This window comes from Teleopsis dalmanni, chromosome X (assembly GCF_002237135.1).
Source record: "Teleopsis dalmanni isolate 2A chromosome X, ASM223713v2, whole genome shotgun sequence".
Classification (NCBI taxonomy): domain Eukaryota; kingdom Metazoa; phylum Arthropoda; class Insecta; order Diptera; family Diopsidae; genus Teleopsis; species Teleopsis dalmanni.
In genome coordinates this window covers 39,025,033-39,048,630 of record NC_051848.1, presented here as the reverse complement: position 1 = coordinate 39,048,630, position 23,598 = coordinate 39,025,033, and the positions used below count along the sequence as shown (strand labels likewise).

The 23,598-nt window shown below is 30.5% G+C and overlaps 2 protein-coding genes across 2 annotated transcripts; one reads left to right on the top strand and one right to left on the bottom strand.

The window, feature by feature from the left end:
• Window positions 1-6,667: 6,667 nt before the first annotated feature.
• LOC119662418 (vitelline membrane protein Vm26Aa-like) lies at window positions 6,668-7,347 on the top strand. Its single transcript, XM_038072021.1, has one exon. The coding sequence runs from the start codon at window positions 6,781-6,783 to the stop codon at window positions 7,141-7,143; it is 363 nt and encodes a 120-aa protein (XP_037927949.1). The 5' UTR covers window positions 6,668-6,780; the 3' UTR covers window positions 7,144-7,347.
• Window positions 7,348-22,088: 14,741 nt separating this feature from the next.
• Window positions 22,089-22,827, bottom strand: LOC119662123. Its single transcript, XM_038071678.1, has 3 exons — window positions 22,471-22,827; window positions 22,337-22,413; window positions 22,089-22,274 (listed from the first exon to the last, which is right to left on the bottom strand). Exons 1-3 carry the CDS (start codon window positions 22,752-22,754, stop codon window positions 22,228-22,230), a joined length of 408 nt encoding a protein of 135 aa, XP_037927606.1. The 5' UTR covers window positions 22,755-22,827; the 3' UTR covers window positions 22,089-22,227.
• Window positions 22,828-23,598: the final 771 nt, after the last annotated feature.

Genomic DNA, 23,598 nt, shown 5'->3' with positions numbered 1-23,598 from the left:
TCATTTCGATTTGGTCTTCCGAAATATTTTTAATCAATTTTGTGGTATCTGATTTTAATGCGGACAATATTAAATGACAAATCCCACTTGTTGCTTTACTCCATAAGTCCAATACAGTGACATATGAGTACATATTTAAACCGAATAGATTCTTTTCTATTTTAGCTGGTAGCAAATGTCTCTGCACCACTAACTGCCCATCAATTATAAGCAAAAGGATATGAAAACGAACGGAAAGATTGATTCTGGCCACAAACATTTCCAAGCAAGCAATTCGAATTATTATCAAAAACGAGGATAAAAATCAATTTGAAGCATTTTTATTAAGTAAAACATCAAAATCAATTAAACCCAAAACATCCTTGCATTGTTTTTTTATTTCCTCTGTTGTTTTTACGAGTCTGTCCTGTGATGTGTATAGATTTCCTTTGACAATGTCATCCATACTCGTGCGATGATACTGTCAGTTTGTATGAATGGTTCAAAGGTCATGTCATAACATAAGTCCTAATGAAATGAGAGCAGTATCTGGCAGAGCGTATAATACTTTCACGTAAAATAGAAATCCGGTATTCAGGTGCAAAACCATCACCGATTATGAATATTTTGGGGTCTCCTAAAGTTTTTACATGTGAGCAAACTAACTTGCTATATCAAATGTAACGACTCGCATTAATAATTATTCACTCGATATGCATACGAGTATATACGAGTAGTCAGTAGATAGTAGATAGTAGATAGATACATTTATACAGACATTTGACTGCTTCCAAGTAGTAAATTATTTATGTTTTTATTCACTCGAATTGAAGCAGAAAACCTTTTTGCTTAAGTTGCTGCTTTGTGGTGCCAGAAGAAGTGAAAATGATTTTCTGCTCAATTCGTTGGGAGAGACGAAATAAGTTTAAATATAGCGAAGCGGCATGGAGATGGCAAGAATTGATTATATATTTGTGGCAAAAAGTAACAAATGTAGTAGAATTTGCGAAGCTGTACTCGTAAATTTTGGAATGCATAATAAATGTCAAACTGAAATTGAGTGATTTGCAAGTGTTTTAGGAATAAATGACAAGGGAACTTTCACAGTTTTAGCTATAAATTAAGAAAAAAATTTAATTTTTATACTTTTATTGGGTCTTTTTTTAGATACACTCTGAATATTTTTCATCTCCATTAGTTTCTCGGGAAAAATAATATATATTCTAGTGAAAATTTCAATATTTTTTTCAAAAAATGAGAAGTTATTTTATGACATTTGTTTAAATTTATGCACGTTTTATCTTTTTTGATAAGAAATAAATTTTGTTAAAATTTATAAAACACATTTAAAAAAATCATGAATGTTCCTTAAGCAAATTAAACTCGTTTCTAAAACGTATAACTAAGTTTGAGACTCGTTTACGAAACGAAACTAGTTTCTAAAAAATATATCTCAGTTTGAGACTCGTTTAGCAAATGAAACAAGTTTCTAAAATGTATGAATTTGAGACTCGTTTGCCAAAAAAAAGAAAAATATTTTAAAAAAAATATATCTCTGTTTGAGACTCCTTTACGTATATCTCAGTCTGAGACTCGTTTAGCAAATGAAACAAGTTTCTAAGACGCATATTTGAAATTGAGACTCGTTTAATATATTTTTATGAGAAATAAATTTTGTTAAAATTTATAAAACACATTTAAAAAAATCATGAATGTTCCTTAAGCAAATTAAACTAGTTTCTAAAACGTATAACTAAGTTCGAGACTCGTTTACGAAACGAAACTAGTTTCTAAAAAGCATATCTCAGTTTGAGACTCGTTTAGCAAATGAAACAAGTTTCTAAAATGTATGAATTTGAGACTCGTTTGCCAAAAAAAAGAAAAATATTTTAAAAAAAGTATATCTCAGTTTGAGACTCCTTTACGTATATCTCAGTCTGAGACTCGTTTAGCAAATGAAACAAGTTTCTAAGACGCATATTTGAAATTGAGACTCGTTTAATATATTTTTATGAGAAATAAATTTTGTTAAAATTTATAAAACACATTTAAAAAAATCATGAATGTTCGTTAAGCAAATTAAACTAGTTTCTAAAACGTATAACTAAGTTCGAGACTCGTTTACGAAATGAAACTAGTTTCAGTTAGAAGAACAACGATAGTGCTATTAATTCTAGAAAACGGTTTCTTCACTACCTCAGGAGCATTTCACGTTATCGAATCTCAGAATTGTTACAGGCTCCTCGGGGAGGTATGCAGATCTGAGGTCAATTATTGCTTAGTCTGATGAAATAATAAACAATAATGCAGTCAAGACGTAGAGAGGGATTTTGAAGATTTAGGTTCAACCTCGCAGTTAATAGAGAGTAAAAGTGCTCAAGTGCACTGACTCAACTAGCTTCAACATAAATTAAATTTGATTCCTACGTCAATTTGAGAGAAGTGACTGTTTTTACTTTAACTGAAGCTTTCACAGCAAATTAACAAAACTTTAGAAGAATGTGTAAACATAGAAGTCAAGTACTGCTTTGTGTTAGTTGTTTAAGAAGCGCCGACTATGAGCTTTAAATTTGGCAGGGTAAGAATTTGATTCCTGGTACTTGCAGTCTCAAAAAATTATTTATAAATAATTAAATGCTAGAATTATTTCCAAGACCACTGATGATGGGTATTTGACACCCATCGAAACAGCTGTATGGTCACCAAAAATTTAATTAATTATAATAATTTAAAAATAGTTTCTGTTGTTGTACCTCACTACTTTTCAAACTTTCTCTAGCATATATATTTTGTTAGATTGAAAGAGTAGTGAGAGTTAGAAGAAGTTGTATGTCAAGTACAAGGAATGGTACGGTGCTTAGAAATGTTGGTCTAATCAACCATGGTTCAAATAAATTGAAATTTTTGAAAACAAAAAAAAAATGTTTTGCAAAAATTTTTTCAATTAAATTTAATTAAAATATAAGAAGAAAATATATATTTGGAAGCCAAAATCAAACTGTTTCGAAAATATGTCTGATGAAAAATCTGGTGAAAAACCTGCGAAACCACCTAATTTATTTATTTCAGGAGAGGAGGAGTTAAGCCCGGCAGCAAAGGAGCATAGTTCGTTGAACCTGACAGAGAAAAGTGAGAAAATGAATTTAAAGCATTTAGCTACCGTTTCATATAAAATAAAATCTCAGCCGATAGTAGTTAATATTCAACCACCTCTATGTGTGCCAATAGACCATATAAAGATTAAAACTGATATGGATTCAATAGTTTCTAGTGGTCAAAGTATACAAACAAACTATAACGCCACACCACACAATAAGGATGTGAATAGTAAGCATTCAGTTAGTGGCAGATGTGGGGTATATTCTAAACCAAATCTATTAACAACTTAAAGTTCTTCATATGTAACAATAAATCATGAAAACTTATCGAATATGTATTCATTAAACTCCTTGAGTGTAGATATAGAAGCAAATGGTATTGTTATTTTAAATAAATTGCCCCAAAGTGATGATATTGATTTTAAAACTGAACTTCAGTGTGCACGTAAAGTCCATTTCTCACCGAAAGTGGTTGAGATACCAATTTATCCAGTGGTTGCAATAGCTCCTAAAGAGAAAGTGTAGAAGTAAAGGAACAACTCCCTTTGAACACATTATCGACCAGTATAGATGAGGGAAGTATTCCACGAAAAGTACATTTCTCACCAGTAATGTTGGAGATTTCACCTTATCCATTGAATTCAATAGAATATATCAGTGTAATTACAAAGACAAATGAAAATTTTCCATTTAATGAGATATCACAACATATAGATACTGACTTGAAAAGTGAGGCTATGAAATCACGAAGAGTGCATTTTTCATCATTATTGGTTAAAATTCCTCCACAACCATTTCCTTCAGTAGATGATGAGCTTAAATCTCACGCGAATATAGTTGGTCATTATATTGAGAGTAGCCTTCTAAAGGAATATATTCCACCAAGTAAGGCACAACAGAGTGAGGCTACTTTTTTAAAACATAAAATAAAGAACTCACGTAAAGTTCATTTCGCACTTTCTGTGCCATTGGAACCTTCTACCGTTCCTGTAATTCCATCTACTCAACAGTGTAAGGTGAAATTTACTCTCAGATACTTAACAAATAATTTGAAATAATTATATATTTAATAAAAATCTTTATAACAGACGTCCAGTTAGGATCAGACTTATGAATAAAGTCGAATTGATGAAAATAAATATATTGTAATAACTTCTCATAATGAAAGGTAAAGTATATTATTATCACAAATTTCTTAAATATGTAAAAAATTTATTTATTTATAGGGTGGGGAATCTAGAAAGGAGTCGCTATTCTTTTATTTATCAATATATATCAATAGCTAATAAATGTATAAATTATATTGTTCTGAAAAAATTTAAAATTTTTTTTATTTTTCATAAATATAAAAGTAATTATTTGGAATAGTAAAATATGTAGTTTCGAAAAATATATAAATGAGCTTATATTTCTATATACACCAATTTGTCTATTTTAACTCCTATAGAATTATATTCGAATCTTGGGTTGCATATATTACATGATTAAATATCTTAGAGTAATGTTCGGATATTAGACATAAGATAAGCAAAAACTAAAGTTTATGATTATACAAAATTTCACGACTTCGATTTTTCCAGCGCCATTAGTTTCAACGCATTCTGGCAAATTTAATATTTTTAGCCACTTTTTTCTCGAATTTTGTCTCGTTGACACAATCTAGACTACCCCGCTATACTGCACACCAAATAAATTCTCATTGTTCTATTCAAAACTTTTTTTGACTGGCCTCCCCAATCACTTGATCTCTACTTCAATGAAATGTATGGCTTCTCCCATTCAATTCTGCTATACAATCGCGAGTATCGTATTCCATAGACTTTACTCCTAAGGAGTCACAGTTTTTCGTAAATACCCATCACTTCTTGTTTAGTTAAATTTGAAAAATCAAATATTTAGGTACTAATTTCCTTATACTCTGATTACTGGTATGCGGCCTCATTCCTGAGGTGGTTTTAATGGTTTCCACCTACCGCAAGATAAAAAAAAATAATTTCGCTTAGTTTTGGAGATATTTTTTTTTGTAAAAGCTAGAGAGTTAAGAAAACTTTATTTGACTGAAATAATTTATACCCTTCATATTTTTTATTGCATTATTTACGAATATACTTTACTAACCAAAAAAATAAGTTTTTAAAATCAGCAATGATGTGTAAATCCATTATTGCTGCATAAAAATGACCAAACCCATAGGAATAGGGGCTTCTCTTATTATCATAAAATTGCATTTACTCTTTTAAGGTGTTTATTGCCATTTATTGTCCCACTTAGCAATGTCCACGAATAACGGCAAATGCTTTCTGTTAAAAAAGTATGGTACTATTCGATAGGTAGGATAGGTAGATTTAGACCAAATTCTGGCAAGATTCTCCATATTCCACCCTCGTCAAATTGCAACGTTAGCGACATATGAGATATCCTCCAGTTAATAATATCTAATGTTTTTATTATATTTTTACTTTAGGTTGTTGTTGTTGTAGTCTGTAGGGACCTGTTTGTAAAATCCCTTTTTGGGGAGAAAGACACTTAGTCGTCGTGTGATAAATGACTTTAGAATTTAGATTCGGACGTTATTATTAGGTAGTTGCTTTTTAACACAAAAATGACAGTCTTGTCAAATAGACGCTATAGGTATGTTTTAAAGCAGATATACTATTTTTCGATTTAAAAGGAGCTAACGATGGCATATGTTTCACTGGGTTTAAAAGGTTAATAAATACTTTTAAATGTCAATTAATTTTTATTATAGCTGTTTTATAATGAAGATTAGTTTAGTTTTTAGTATCACCTTACTGAATCTACTTGAAGGCAATGCTTTCGTCGTGAGTTTCGTAGTTGGAACATTTTTTTTCTTTTTTGTTAAATATAAAATATTTAAATAAAATAAATTATAAAATATTTTTTACATTAAATAGTGCTAATTATTTTTTCATTCATGCACTTTATTAAATTTTTTTTTTAATTTTAAATAAATTTTTACTTCCGAACCGACCTAATTAATGGTCAATAACTTAAAAGTGAACAACAAAATGAAAATTAACTTACAGAGCAGAAATTAGTTTGTAAGAACTTTATACTAAATTTAAATATTTACTCTTTAGACTGTATAAAATTTATATAAAATTATTTAAAATTTATTTTGGAATTTCGAAAAGCACGTTAAAGTGAATAATTGAAAAAAGCTTAAAATTGCATACAATAGCGAATTTCGTTGGAAATTCGATTAAAATCTGTTTGGCAGCATATTATGAATTTTACAAAGAAGTAATGATTAAATTAAAATTTAAAAATTATACCTACGCAAAAAATAAACAAATAAACAAAAAGCATATAGCACAAAAAAAAAAATTAAATTAAATTAAATCAAAAAAAATAAAAACCTATTTATTAATTTAATCATTGAGACAGCATAAAAGCATTTATGTGATTTCACATGTAAAAATTTCAATTTTCATACAATTCGCCTTAATAATTTTTACTGAATTGCAGCAATTTTTATTTTTATTAATATTCGTATATTTTGATTTTGATTTTGATTTTGATTTTTTGTCATTTCGAATTCATTATAAAAACGACAGCACACACTTAACGCAATTATCATTTTCCATTTGGAGTTCCACAAATAAGCATTGAAGCACTCCTACGAGGACTTAGCGCTACTTGGCAACAAATCGCGAAACCAATTAATAAAACCTAATCAACCATGAAATTCTTCATTGCTGTATTTACAATTTACGCTGCCGCTTCGGTTGCCAGTGTTACGGCCAGCGGTGGTTATGGAGGTGGCGGCAGCTCATCAGGTGGTTCATCATACGGTGGCGGCAGCAGCGGCAGCGGCGGCAACAGCGTATCCATACCAGCACCACCATGCTCCAACAATTACTTGTTCAGTTGTCAGCCGAATTTAGCACCAGCACCTTGTTCACCACAATCGGCACCCTCATCTGGTGGTTACGGCTCAGCCGGCGCCTACTCCCAGCCCATACCGCAATATATGAATATGCCACTCGCACTCAGTCTTAACGACTATCAAGCATTCCAAGGACTAAGAGGTTACTACGCCTAGGCGAAGAGCGCAACGCTGTCGTCACATACATCTGAAACTCATACACATATAGACATTAGACGCAATTATATTCTCCGCATCGATATTCCCATTAAATCTATGCTAAGTGCAGATACATTAGCGTAGGTAGACATAAGCAGAAGGAAAAACTCATAAACATAATTTAAAACTGTTTTAAGGTTTTATTATGACAAAAAAAATAAAAAAAAAAAAAAATAAAATAAAATTAAATAAAATAAAATAATTATATATATTATTTAATAAATACTTAAAAACATTTTTATACTTAAAAAATAAAATTAAATTCACAAATTAAATTTCAATTGTGTTCTGTTTTTTATGGCATCTGCTCTTTGCTCCTCACCCATCGCCCCTCGCCCCTTGCTCCGCTAAGCGGTTGCGGTTTATTCGATTTCCTTTCCTATGAAAATACTAAAAAATGCGATTAAGGACTAAAATTAAAAAAAAAAAAATTACATTTTCCACAAGCAAGCAAGGATTTATAGAATATATTGTTGAGAAAAAAATAAGCCAAAAAAAATATCCTTGTACTTGCCAAGGATATATGCTCCTTTAACTTGATTATTAACAAAAGACGGATAATAACAGTGAAGTGAACTTGCTTCGAAACGCATTTATGCCACCCATCGAACGAGTAGGAACAATCTACTATAAAGTATCTAATAATTGTGTGCAAAATTATTAAATGTATTAAATAAATTCTTTTTTTTTTATGTTTTTCTTGGCATGGAAAGGATAAAGCCGATTTAAAGTATTTTAATTTCACGGTGGTAAAGTTCAAGAGCTCAGAAGACTTCATGTTCGCACATAAAGCGATAAATTTTTCTATAGATATGAAGGGGAACTCGTGCAGAATGAAGCAGAGAAAAATCTTTAAGTGTCATAAAATACACTCAGTGGAGAATTTATTGCTTTCTGGTTTGAATTATATTACATTATACATTATACATTACTTAATGTAAATAATTTATTAAATACAATATAAATATAAATAAAAGGTAAATATATAAATATATTAATAAAAGGGTATAAATAATAGATTTTATTATTATTATTATCAGGGCATCGAACCGGAGCCGAACCGAACCGAACTGAAAACCAGAAAAAACCAATATTTTTGCTGGAACGAAAACCTGAACCGAACCGATATATTTTTTTTTCTCTTGAACCGGAACAAAAACCGGAACGGAAAAAATACCGGTTCGATGCCCCGATTATTATACACTGAAGATGGTCCGAAATAGTAGAAGTAGACCGAAACATCTGTAATATAAATAATTTCGTATAAAAATTAAAATCTAACTAAATATTTAATACAGTTTAAAGAATGTAATTATTTTTTTATTTTTATTTTATTTTTTTATTATTATTATTTTGTTATATTATTTTTTATAATTTATTTTGTTTTATTTTAATTTATTTTATTTAATTCTGTTTTATTTGATTTGATTTTATTTTATTTTTTATTTTATTTAAAAAAACAAAAAGAGGTTTTTTTAACGTAGTGAACTACAACAACAAACATTTATTTTATATTATTTCAATTAATTGAATTTTTGTTTGATCATACAACTGTTTCGAGTATTGCCAAATACCCAATACCGGTATTTAATTATGAATAAACAATTTTGTTTTTTTTTGAGACTGCGAACACCAAGAATCGAACTCGTGCCCTGCCTAATTTGAAGCTTATAGTCAGCACTCCTTAACCAATTAACCTAAAGCCATAATTGATATTTGTATAAATTTATTTGTTTAATAAACGAACTAAGAAGCACAGTAACAAATATAAAAACTAATATAAATAAAATAAATTTAAAAATATTAATAATAATATATAATTGATGAATTTATATGAATAATAATTGTTAATAATATACACTACTTTTTCTGAGCCAATCTGACGCACAACAAATATGTTATTGTCAATTTAAATTTTAAGTAAAATTCTATAATTTTTTTAAGTGCTATAAGAATTTTTGAATTAATAAATTATTTGTAATAATAAATAATATTTAAAAATTTAAATATATAAAAAAAATATAAACAATAACATTAGTTGTTTTAAATTGATTTCATGTGAAAAAAATACTCGAGCTACACGTTTAATGTGAAAAATAAATAAATTTTAATTTATTTAAAAAAAATTTTTATTTAAAAATAATTATTTTTAATATTAAATGGCTTATTTAAAACTTTTAAATTGATTTTAATTTTTTTTCTTATAAAGTCATCCATATATGTATATATATACTGAGACTTTAGCCTGCTCTGGTGCCTCCCTGAATATGTACGGACATAAACGGTACCGGTGTATATTGCCTTAGGGATCATTAAGAAAAGTACCAACCCTTTCTTCAACTATATATATATATATTATATCAACATCAAATTCAAATTGAAACGAAAAAAAAATTGGTTTTAGGTACAATCCTATGATACTATAATTTTGTGATTCACAGTATTATGGTATTCATAGTACAATCATAATCAATTTGGAATTAATACAATAACAAAATCTGATTAATTCAAGTAAATGACAGTAGCGATATTCTATATAGTTCTGAAAACCGATATTTAAATGGAATAGAATATGGCAACACGATACATAAAAGCCCAAAGATTGAGCTGGTATGGAAACGTCCTGAGTAACGAAGGAATGACTTAGAAAATGTTCGAGACAAAGCCAAATGGGAGTAGAAAAAGAAAACGACCGCGACGAAGATGGTTACAAGATGTAGAAGACAACATACGAACGATGAGAATAACACAATACAGAAAGAAAGCGAAATACAGAGAAGAACGGAGGCGGATTGTAGAGATTGTAGAATATGGCAACAGCGTTCTGCGCTTTTATTTACGAGTGTAAATATTCCTAAACCCTGTTTAAGAAGACTGCGATAATCTCCGGGAAAGTGGCAAAAGAGTTTTCTCAAATTTGATATAAATATAACATTAATGTGGATGGTCACATATATCATTGTTTTGATTATCATAATAGGATCATTAAAAATAATAATGTAAGTGTCTTTTGAGTACCGGATATGGACTACTTAAGTTATTACTACGCACTATTCTTTCGTTAATGCGTAAATTGTGTGACCAAATGAGAACATTATCATTATAACATAAGTTTGTATGTGATAATCTATTATTTGTTTAAACTAAAATATCACCCGGACATTATCTGATAGTTAAGTGTAAACAGAGATTATGAGTTGTAACTGATGATACTTGTGGTCTCAACTAAGTTATATTATCCATTGTTGTTATAGAAGATATATAAGGAGATAAGTTTTAATTTATTATGTAGATGCATAGTCTTAGCATCAAGTTGTGTTAGAGTTCTTCTCTGCGGAACCCACAAAAAGTATTAGAAACTGATAAGTGAAGTATTCAAAGAAACAGGATTAGGTAAAATATTAATACTTGTTAATAAAAAATTGATTATATACAAGAAATAATGTTTATATAAATAAGACAAAAATTGCTAAGCAAATTGTTGACAGAGACAACTAATAAACATTTAATAGTAAAAAATTTGATATATATAGTTTATGTAATGCAAGTAAAATAACATAGAGTAAACAAAATAAATTTAAGTTAGTTGGTACACAAACCATATATTTTCGAACTAAGGGTTAATCGTAAATCTATCTGGCAAAATAAAAACATTGCATAGTTTTAAGGTAATTTTACAAATTATTTAAAAATAATAAAATTTTGTCAATTAACACAATCATGCATCGTACACCATCGAAGAACGTGAAGACAGCATATAATCCGTCGGCTAAAAGGATGTTAGCAGAAACCTCACCTGAAGATGGACCGAATTGCTCAAATTATACTCTTAAAGTAGGCGACCTAAGTGTAAACCAATTAAAAGACATAATTAAAGATGGTAACAAGGAAATTTTAGAAAAAATTTCCTACCTTTCTGAGGATGTTATGGCGCTAAGGCAAGAAAATGAAAGTCTAAAAAAAGAAGTGGAAAATCTCAAAGCATATAGGGCCTTAGATAGTAAAAGAATCTCTACACTTGAAACACAAGCAAAAAAGAAAAATCTAATATTCAAAGGTCTACTGGCGAACAAAGCAGTAGGTGAAGAAGTAGAAAAAATTTGCACTGATATTCTTCAAGTTTCGGCATCAACAAAAATAAAAGATGTTAAAAAAATGTCGGAAAAAGACGGTAAAATGACCATTCTAGTAGAGATGGATACTGAACAAAACGCAGTAGATATACTGAAAAAAGCTGGTAAGCTGGCAGGGACAGCAATATTTGTGGAACGGGACTTGACGTTCGAAAAACAGCAGAATAAAAGAATTATGCTGGAATTAAAGAAGCAAATACTGCAAGTAAGTACGAAACACCGCGTTGCCGTTAGAGACGATAAAATACGGATAGGAAATAAATGGTTTAGGTGGGACAGAAATAACAAGTTAATGAACGATAATGAAGATGCGGGTCCTGCTTTGCAAATTTTATATGGTACTAAGGTAAAAAATATATGTACGAATTATATTGAACTGCTCAATAAAATAAATCCAAAAAACTAGTAAATATTTCGGAAAGCTTTTGCACAGTAAAAAAATGCCAAACAACACAGCCAAATAAAATTAAAAAAGTTTCTAAAATTAAACATTCCGTAGATTTCAATGACGAGTCAGCATTACAGGGCAGCTTTAATCTGAACATATTATCATATAATGTAGCCGGTCTAAAAAATAAAACCTTACACAGCCAATTTTACGAATATATTTGTTCATTCGATATTATATTTTTATTTGAAACATTTTTAGAAGAAAAATTAGAAGAAGTAGTAAGAAAGTTACATAATTATATTATAGAATGGATACCTGCTAAAAGAACAAATATTTGCGGTAGAGCTAGTGGAGGTGAACTATATGCAATAAAGAAGCAAACACATTTTACAAATAAAGCTAACTTTATCGAGTCCGGTAGAAGAACACTTGTTAAATTAACCACGACTAACGGAAGCCTGCACATTGTGCCTGTATATATAAACTGCAATAACTGGGAAAGCGATTTTGAAAACTTTCATGATTTCCTCACAGATGCTGGACTAGAAAATGTTATGATTGTTGGTGATCTTAATGCAAGAATTGGTGATAAGCAAGTTTACGAACATAATCCGTATACGCTGCAGATGCTAAGAGAAAGCAGAATTTCGAGGGACAGTATATGCGATAATAAGGGGAAAAAACTGTGTGAAATGTGTGAAAATTTCGGCCTATCTGTAGTAAATGGCAGAACAGATAGCGACAGCTTCGGTGAATTTACTTATGTAAGAAATAATGGTCGTTCTGTAATAGATTACTGCATAATTAAAGGACTATGGTGGCAATTAGTCAAAAACTTTAAAGTTGTCGATTTAATTTACTCAGACCATATGCCAATAGAAGTAAATGTCTCGGGTCAGTTTTTCAGAAACCCAGAACAGGTGGAATTAAAATTACTCCCCAAGCTGTTATGGTCAGATCGAAATACACATAAGTTTGCGCTAAATTTAGAGCACAAGTTATTTTTAATGGAAGACAACCAACTAACAGCTGAAAATGGAATTGAATTGTTATCTCATTGCATTAAAAGAGCGGCACAACCCTTACAACCAAAACACTTACAAAGAAAATATAAGCAAGCATGGTATGATGCAGAATGCGAGTCAGCACGAAAGCGATCATTTTATTTACTTCACACTGCAAAGCGGCATGAAGAAGTGGAACTCCGACAGTTATATACACGTGCAAATAAAGAGTTTAAATTACTTTGTAAACGTAAAAAAAATTTATATTACTCGGAGTTAGCTAACTCCTTAAGATCAGTTAATGATAGCAAAACGTATTGGAATATGTTGCTGCTGTATGGGATGGGGAACACTTGTCAGAGTGGTTTGCTACTGTTTCAGGAGTTAAACAAGGTTGCGTACTCAGTCCGATTCTATTCTCAATTTATATAGACGATGTGGTTACACATCTATCTGGAGGCGCATTTATAAATGGTGTAAATATTAAAGCTCTTTTGTATGCAGACGACATCGTTCTCCTAGCAGAAAGTCCCAATTGTCTACAAATTATGATAAATGAGCTACACAGTTACTGTAAGCTATGGGGATTAACAGTTAATATTGAAAAGTCAAAAGCACTAGTATTTAAAAAGCATCACAGGCGGTATACAAATGAAGAAGTATGGACATTAGGCGGAGAAAATGTAGAAATCGGTTAGGAATACAAGTATCTTGGAACATGGATGTATTATAATGCTATATTTAATAGACACTTAACTGAAAAATTGAGAGAAGCTAAAAAAGCTATTAACTGCTCTTGGAAAAATATATTTGAAAATAAAGATATACCGTTCAAAACAAAATTTCAACTCTATGAATCTACTACTAGATCAATAATGTGCTATGCGGCTCAGGTATGGGGAGTGCTACAATATGAGGAAGTTGAAAAACTTTTACGATTTTTTGTAAAAAAAATATGGAGATTACCGCTTAACACACCCAACCGAATGATTTATTTGGAGACTGGCTTGTCACCTCTATACTTGTACACTTTAGAAATCCACTTCAAGTATATGTTAAAAGTTTGCAACATGGAAAGCTCGCGGTTACCTAAAATATTAGCTATATCTCTAATGCAGGAGAAGAGTCACTGTTTTAAAACGTGGACTGAATTAGCATCGGTTCACCGTGAACCGCTGATAATCGATAACATACATTCGTGGAAGCATTGGCAGCAAAATATATTAGTAAAAATCGGTATTGCGTTTAGAGAAAAGTTCGTAGCAGAAAGTTGACAAAGCTTAACTCGTGTTTTACACAGGCAACTTAATTATGACCTAGGCAACAACAGTTACTTCGCAGATCGCTTTAGCGCTGAAGCAATTGGATATATTTTCAAAACTCGAGGAGAACTGTTAAAGCTCAACAGCGCTCCCTATATGAACTCGTCAGACCCGAGATGCACGCTGTGCAATACTGGAGAAAAGGAAGATGTAATACATTTTCTTAGTAAATGTCCAATTTTAATGGAGCTACGGGTAAATTATTTTGGAAAACAAACGTTAGATATTAACGAATTAATGAGGCTGCTAAATGGTGAAAACTGGCATATGTTATCGATCTATGTGAAAACGGCGTCTCGTTATAGAGAAAATATTATATTAGAGGCATTTTAACTCCCATAAGCTGAAGTTCGTAAAAAAAAAAAAAAAAAAAACACAAATCCAAACCCGATTGACGGCAAATGCCATAATCGTATAAGGATAAAATTAGATATTATGTAAATGAAGTTAGGTTTTTCTTATTAGTTTTCTTATAATTATTTATAATATTTATGTTTTATATATTATAAATTATTGAAAATGTTAATTTTGTAAATGTAAATATGACCTAAATTTAATAAAAGAAATACTACTACTACAAGAAATAAGGGTTCTAACTGACGATTATTGTTCCCTAAGCTTAATGAGAGAAGGGAGATTGTCAAGCTCTTTCTTGCAAGCTGCACAAGAATAGAAGAGAAATTTAAATTTTTACATATTATGCAGATGTTAGAGTTCTTCTCTAAAGACTATATAAACAAACCTTGGTTTGTTTATTCGTTACAAACCAAGGTGCATTTGTGATTATTCGTAGTGTTTTAGATTGAAAACACTAAGTAATTGCCAAGTTTGAGATCCCATAATTTGGCTCCATAGCTCCATATAGGTTTTAGTGCAGTTTTGTGTAAAAGCAGCTTATTGTCTAGTAACAGTAACAGGAATTTCGGCTGAGGAACCAAAATAAGTTTCGCAATTTAAGACCCAAGGCTTTACGCTTATTAAATATGTGTGTTTTCCACGTTAGTTTACCATCCAGATGTATCTCTAAGCATATATAATATAAAATTATTTTTATTTGACTTCCAAAGAAAAATATGTGCGATAAGAGAAAGGTAAATTGTTTAATCCTATACTGTGTTCAGTAAAGTACATTAATTAGCACATTCTTTTTAAATTAATCCAAACAAATATATTTATTTTCTGTGTGAGTAATTTCCTTCGCCTGCTGATACTAAAACTCATAAATATTTAGATACATTAAAAAAATAAATTAAAATTGTTAATTTGAATTTAACGGCAATGTTCGCGGCTTTGCGGAAACTTTGCGCTACAGAAAGTATGAGTTTTTGCTTATAAATTCACGTCAAGTAGCCTCAAGCCAACGCCTAAAAATATGTCATGTTTTTAATATTTTCAACTTGTTGCTGTCACCTGCACTTCATCCATTTGATATACAAATAGGGTTTTTCCGAATACATTAAAGCATTTGCTTATATACATTCATTAATTTTTAATTTATATATAGAATTTATGTGTTATTCAAACGCTTATTAAAGTGTTAAATATATCACATGCCTCGCAAAGCGAACCAGCTGCTGTTACATACAGACGGACAGCTTGGGCTAGCCTCTCGCATCCGTACTACGGAAACTTATACTATGAATGTTTTTGCCCGTTGTACACACGGGAATATGAAGCCCATTTGCCATTATTAAAGGAAATAAATTCTTTATTAGTTAGTTAAAAAAAAAAAAGAATAACATCTAATGTTTCCTTTTAATTTTTGTTATTATTTGATGAAAGTAACACGTATATGTCATATCTTTAAAAAATAATGAATAAATAATTTTTATTATTTTATTTTTATTCAAATATATCACAACGAGACCAAGAGTTTCATACTTCAAACTAAAAGCAACAGATTATAGGGTAGAAGGCAGTAGCAGACATTACCGGATTGTAGCAACAATTTCAAACTGTGGGTTTATGATGACATCAGTGCACTCAACTCTATAGAAAGTCAGTTCAAAAAGCTATTTTTGGATAAAAACTCCCTAAAAAAGTAAGTCGTTTATTTGACTTTCATGTAAACTACGGTAAATAATTTAATTTTTCAATATGATCCGAAAAAAATGATGAACTGTAAGGGCAGCATTTTTTCCATTACAAACCTTAATCACTTTCTCAATTTAGCTCCGTTTAGCTCCGTAAAAGTTTAAACATTTTAAGAAAAATGTCTTTTAATTGCAGTCAAGAACAGATAATTTGTCTTTACTACAAAGTTAATGTTTGTTGAAGAGAGCAGATCGGAAATTTGCAGCCTATATTAGTTACTTGCCGATATCACTCTTACTCGAATTACCGAATATAGGAATATTGAAGCGGATAGACAGCAGACGCTTTGATCCTTCTTGAAGCGTTCTTAAATATATATCTAGAGTTGTCCACTATGTAGACCTGAACACCATTAAGGGAAATATTTATTTCTACGTTCTTTAGATAGTTAATAAAAGGCGAGAGACCGGTGCAAGTTTCTTGACTTTCGTATCTCACAATCGCAACATAAGCTATAGGCGCTGCATTGACTAAAGTCGTTGACTACAGTCGTTGACTACAGTCGTTCACTACAGTCGTTGACTACAGCCATTACCTACAGTCGTTGATAACAGTCGTTGACTACAGTCGTTGACTACAGTCGTTGACTACAGTCGTTGACTACAGTCGTTGACTACAGTCGTTGACTACAATCGTTGACTACAGTCGTTGACTAGAGTCGTCGACTACAGTCATTGACTACAGTCGTTGACTACATTCGTTGACTACAGTCGTTGACTACAGTCGTTGACTACAGTCGCTGACTACAGTCGTTGACTACAGTCATTAACTACAGTCGTTCACTACAGTCGTTGACTACAGCCATTACTTACAGTCGTTGATAACAGTCGTTGACTACAGTCGTTGACTACAGTCGTTGACTACAGTCGTTGACTACAGTCGTTGACTACAGTCGTTGAGTACAGTCGTTGACTACAGTCGTTGAGTACAGTTGTTGAGTACAGTCGTTGAGTACAGTCGTTGACTACAGTCGTTGACTACAGTCGTTGACTACAGTCGTTGACTACAGTTGTTGACTACAGTCGTTGACTACAGTCGTCGACTACAGTCATTGACTACAGTCGTTGACTACAGTCGTCGACTACAGTCATTGACTACAGTCATTGACTACAGTCGTTGACTACAGTCGTTGAGTACAGTCGTTGACTACAGTCGTTGAGTATAATACTCAGTTACTGTAGTAGCTTAGTTATTAAGGTTTTATAAAAATAAATGATTAAAACAAAATATATTAATTAAATACAATTTTTACAAATTTTACCCAAAAGTATGCAACGATTTTTAGCCGGTAATTTAATTTATTTATCCGTCAGTTCCAAAATTCGGCAGAGCATAATTTTGTGCAAAAATCGGAGACCAGAAACTCATGAAATTTCTTTTCAAAATTTGTTTTAATATTGGATAGTTAAATAATACAATGGAATCTATTAATTAAGACTACGACTTCAGTGGGGTCTTGCATCTCGAACTCCATAAATTATATTTAATATTTATGAACTTATCGAGTTGAATGTCATAAGTCATAAAATTCTGTTAGTTTGCAACACTAAGCCTATTGGCCTGTTGGATTTCAGTATAAATGTAGGTAGAATATATAAAAGATCAGAGCTGTGCAGGCCAGATAAGATCGTAAGCCAATTCAAATCACTGAATAGGTTGGAGGGATGCAAAAAATTAATACATATTTGCATTACTTTACCGAAGAAAAATATAAATACGCCATACAAATTAATGTTAAATTTAGTTTTATAAATTCTTTATTAATTTATCTTTTATAAATCTATCCATACCAACATTAATGACTTACGACACTGGGTAAGCCGTTTCTCAACCAGTTGTAGAGATAAATATACTTAAGTCTTTGTCCATTAAGTAAATAAATGGGAAGTGTAAAAAATTATTCAAAACATTTTTATTAATTTATTTGTGATAATATAAAAATAAAATAATATAGTCACCAAAATATAACAAAGAAAAATGTGCTTAATTGTGATAGAGCCGCATAAGATCCGTGGACCGTGCTTTGGACAGATTATAAATAGATGAAAAAGTATAGTAAGGGTTAAATTATTACTTAATTTTGTTTTTGGAAGGAACTAAATTTGTTTACATAAATAAATTGAAAATTGAAGATTGAATACTTTATAAAGCACCACAAATAATATTAAAAATAACGTTTTACAGAACATGGACTGACATCTCGAGATTTTTTACAAAAGTATATAAATAGTCATAGCTGTAGAAAACTATGATAATGGATGAAAATCTAAAAGTGTGTAATAAATTAAATATAAATAAATAAATTTTGTGAATATTAACAAACCCGATAGTCGAAGTATTAAGCTCTATTGGTATATAGCCTAGCAAAAAAAAATATATTTAATATTTAATAATTTTCATATTTAATAAGACAAACTTTATGAACCTAAAATTGCACTTTCATATTAACTATGATAATTCAATTAAAAAGCTGTTAATTTTCTTTTCTGTAGAGTAATACCAGTATCTGGTGTTTTTCAAATATATATATATAGACATCAGCATCATTTTAAAGTCAACAAAGTCAGAATTCCTATCCAACTCAGACTGCAGATACTCTAGAGAAGAGAGAGAAACCGCATAACATGTGCTAGGGGAGTACCTAGCATTGATGCACAAGCGGAATAAATACCTTGGATGGTATTTAATGAAACATAAGGATTCAAGACTTGGAAAAATATCCCCATACAGTCTTCTATTAAAGAAAACGGGCTTGGATAAACACTTTTATCCGACTAAAGAGCACAATAGATCATTCAGGTCGTAGTGTACTACCATTTGTTTCATAATAATATTATTAATTATCATATAAAAGTCTTATAGATTAGCATTGAAACGTAGCTAGTTAAAGAATTTGTTCGTTTCGGTTGCCATTGTTCTCTGCCAAGTGGTTTTGGGATGACATCGTCTCCTTACTTCTTGCGGGCTTTATTTCATAGCTGCGCGTGGCGAGCCAGCCATATATTCATTTCTGAATTTCCTTTTCAATTGCCTTTTATTTGGCGTGTCACCATAGCTGTTCGTTGAAGACTATTGCAGGCCACCATATGTTTAAAATACGTCGCAAGCTTCTATTAACGAAGGTTTGTAACTTCTGAACCGACGCACCCGAGGAACTAATTTTATCATAGATGTTAAACTGGCAGTTCCACATGGCTCAAGTATTTTCCATGTGTTTATGGCAAGTTAAAAAAAGTCGAAATAAGTACTTTTTATGCATCGGTACCGCCAGGGATACATCCAAGGAAGCACCAGTGGCGGCTATATTCTCAGATTTTCGTTCCCTTCGATGTTAAGTCAGTTAGTCATTTTTTTTAGGTTTACAAAAATCAGTACTTCGGAAAGAATTAGTTAAAAATAACTGTGTACAGTTATTCACACTAAATTATTTTTAAACAGACACGACAAAAACTTTTACATAAAACTAAAACTAATTAAAATATTTTATGTATTATATTTTTTTAAGCATATTATTATTTATATGAAATAATTTCTAAATTGTTTATATATTTAAAATAAATAAATTTTATATTATAAAATCAAAAAACATTTTATTTAATAATTAATTGCTTATATTTTCTTAAACTTTCTACAAAGTCGCAGGCTATTAAACTTTTTACCGGGCAAATGGTTTCTGTCCATGCTATTTGCGTGCAACAAACGAAGGCGTAATGCGGCTTGCTAGTCAACACTAGATGTCACCTCCTCATGCTTCTCAGACTTATATACAAGCACTGCAGTTAACTTGAAATGCCTTTTATTAACAATAAATTTGTATTTCATTCTTATTTCTGGATTAGAATATAAAATATATATTATAAAAAATGTATAAAAAAAAATAAATTTAAAAACAACAGGCAATTGAAGTACTTAGCGTAGTTAGCAAAAATACCTAAAACTCAATAGCCACATCAGGTTTTATGGAAATTGTATTGGAAGAGCTCAACCCTTGGTGCTTACCATCTCAAAAGAAGAATTATTTACAAATAATTAAACACAAGAAATAATAATAAAAACAAGAAATATTTCTTGTAATATATTATTCGTATATAATTCCGCGTCCACTCGAAACAGCTGTATAGTCAGCCGAAAATTCAATTAATTAAAATAATAAATAAAGTTTTGTTGTTGTAGTTCACTACAGTTCGAAGCCTCTCTAGGAAATAAATTACTCTCTAGGAAATAAATAAATAAAATAAATAATTATAACAAAATAATTATAATAATTTCATTTGTATTATAATGTAAAAATAGCTAATAAAATAACTTTTAATTTCGCAGGAGCAGGTATATATATAATAAATATACTTGGTAAGATTATTGCTCTAAAATAAAATAATGAAATAGAGATAATAATTAAAACTGATAAACTAAGCCCTAAGTACTAGGGGAAGATAATATTTCCATAGAGTTTCCATAGAGAGAAATATAAAATTGTGTCGAAAAGTTGACTTTAGTTTTTATTAAATCGATTGACAGAGTAACCTATATAGATAATAAAAGATGGGAGATAAGGAGAAGTCTTTTATTATTTCAGCCGTGGAAATAAGGCGAGGAGAACTTATTTCTTTGAGGTACTTTTTTTTCTGCACAATTTTGGGATATAGTTTATAGATATCTTTATTTTAATGGTTTGTTTTTTATGCAACGTCTTATAAAATTCTATCAAATACATATTTTATAAAAAAAAGAAATCGTTCAAATATAATTAATTATAATAACATTCATTTCCTAAACGCTATTGAGAATTTGTTTGAATGATCACTTTTTGAGAGGGTAATAAGTTGGGTGAAAAGTCAAGTGAATAGGAATAATTTATAGTGGCCGATAACAAGTTATGTGAAATAAATATATCTACAACTAAAAGATTTTCGGGACGATTTTGACTTTCCTGACAAAAATTGAAATCAAAATGAGAACGAATGTTTGTAAAGACAGCTTTTTTAATAACTTTTTCTACAGGTCAATATAGCTTAGTTGTCAAGATATGGAGACACAATTTATGTTTACTGATGATATTCGCATCATGCACCGCAATTAAAACGCGTAGTTCATTATAAAAAGTTTTATAAATGATAACAAATTTATTAAATGTATGCTTATAGATGAGATAATGTCATATTTCGACAAGTGGAAAATTAAAGTCCATCACCAAAAACCTGCTAATAAATAATTCCTTCATTGACAAAGTTAAATATCTTTGACAGTTACATGAGGAAAATTTTTTTAAGGATAACTATGTACGTGAGATGAAGCTTGCAGACCAATTAGAACTCAGGACGCTAAGGCTTTTACGAGACAAGAAAATCAGTATCAAGAAGCAGGGTAATACGTAAATAGATAATCGAGCCCAGCTTACTAAATGCTATGCAGCGTCTGAAATTTTACTTCAAACAAATCGTATCAAAATATAGTTCAAAAAAGATTTGTAATGGTGCAGTGGTATAAATAGACTACGGATGGACATTTATAAGGATATGAAAGTTGAAAGCATTAAAACATAAATTAAGGTCAGAGCACTCAAACTCCTTGTTACTATGAATATTCACCAGAATACAGATATTCGTTAGATAAGTTATAGTAGGCATTATAGTTAAGACCACATCTATACTTACTAGTGCGTCTATACCTACTAGTACCTACTAGTACAAGTGAGTTTAAAAAAAATGAGAATAAAAATAGATTAAACAGTAACTCCAGAAAAACACAAAGATGTAAATGACGGTTAACAAATAGATGCGCGAAACGGGTATATCAAATGGGAATACTCGGAGAATCGGAATCGTGTCATATAGGTGTGCTTAACTAATGGCTGTTAATATATGGCTGTTTTGTATCTATTTTTAATTAGCCATTAACAGCCTTTTAATTAATAGACCGTAATATGATATATAACAGCACTGAATAAAAAGCGTGAGGATATTTTTATTTCTCAGTTTATTATTTCGAAACTTATAATATACGTCCATCGGAAAAAAGAAGAAAAACCCGTGGAAACTCAAAAATATAAAAATCAACAAACTTTAAAACTTTTCATTGTTCAACGCAAATCCAATCCTTTACCAAAATTTTAATCGGTTTTCTGGAACCTGTCCGACATTTGGATCTAAAAATATTTACTAATTTTAATCCACCAACCATTCATTTCTAAGAACAAACAAAATTCACCTTCCTTTCCTGGGTTTGGAACTAATTTGGATTTTGAATTTTCTTCTTTTTGAGATGAGTTTTTAGATTCGTGACAGCTATAGTTTTAAAAGATATTTTAAATCAAAAAACGTTAAATTAAATTATTTTTATACTTTAAGAAAAACTTAGATTTCGCCTCCCCAAAATCACCAGTTGCGGGAGGACATTGTGGAGGTGCAAGTAATAACCTTACAATGTGTGCAGTATGTGGATCATTCAGTCCGTTCTTCAAGCAAGCATCTTGGATTTGTTGCAATTTCTGCATATAGAAACGTTCCTCTTCTGCAAGTGAGTTTATAGCGGATCCCATCATTTGAAAATCTTGCTGAATACTCTCATACTTTTCGGCAACTACATGGAGAGGTACGACTTCCTCATCATTTTCGTTTGATGACATTTTTTTAATCTCTTCTAATCTTTTCTAATATAGAGACAAACTACAAATTTCTAAAACAATTGTTTTAACTAAATTTTTTAACTCATTTCAAAATATTCTTTAACAAACAAAATAATTATTGCAATGATACTTAGATTGAATTTTTTCGAATTTAAAAAAAATTTTAACACTTCAAAAACTCTCATATTAACAGATGAGAGTTAGCAAATTAGCAAATTTTTTTAAAAAATACAAAAAGGTGTAAAACAAGGACAATTATATGTGTGTGAAGAATAAAAAAGGAGAGCATCAGGTGACAGCATTATAGTTGGAACATAGCAAAGTGAAAAATCTAGTCTTACAAAGCAAACACAATTCAGTCTAATCGAATTTTATAAATAGATAATTAATTATAAGAATATAGGTAAGCAAGAATAGGTGCTACGATGAAATTCGCAGGTCTCTGTGGCTACTGTTATTTCGGCTAAATTATCTTTGAGCAGCTAAATTACCTTTGAGCAACTGAATTATGTTCGAGAAGCTCAATCTTCTCTGAGCAGCTCAATCATCTTTGAGCAGCTCAACTATCTTTAAACAACTCAATTATCTTTGAGCAGCTTAAATATCTTTAAGCAACTAAATTATCTTTAAGGAGCTTAGTTGTCTTTGAGTAGCTTAAGTATTTTTGAGCACTCAATTATCATTAAACAACTTAATTGTCTCAATTTTTTAGCTTTGAGCAGCTCTATTGTATTTGAGGGGTTAAATTATCTTTGAGCAACTTAATTATTTTTAAGCAACTAAATTATCTTTGAAGAACTTAATTAAACTCTTTGACTAGCTTAATTATCTTTGATCAGCAAAA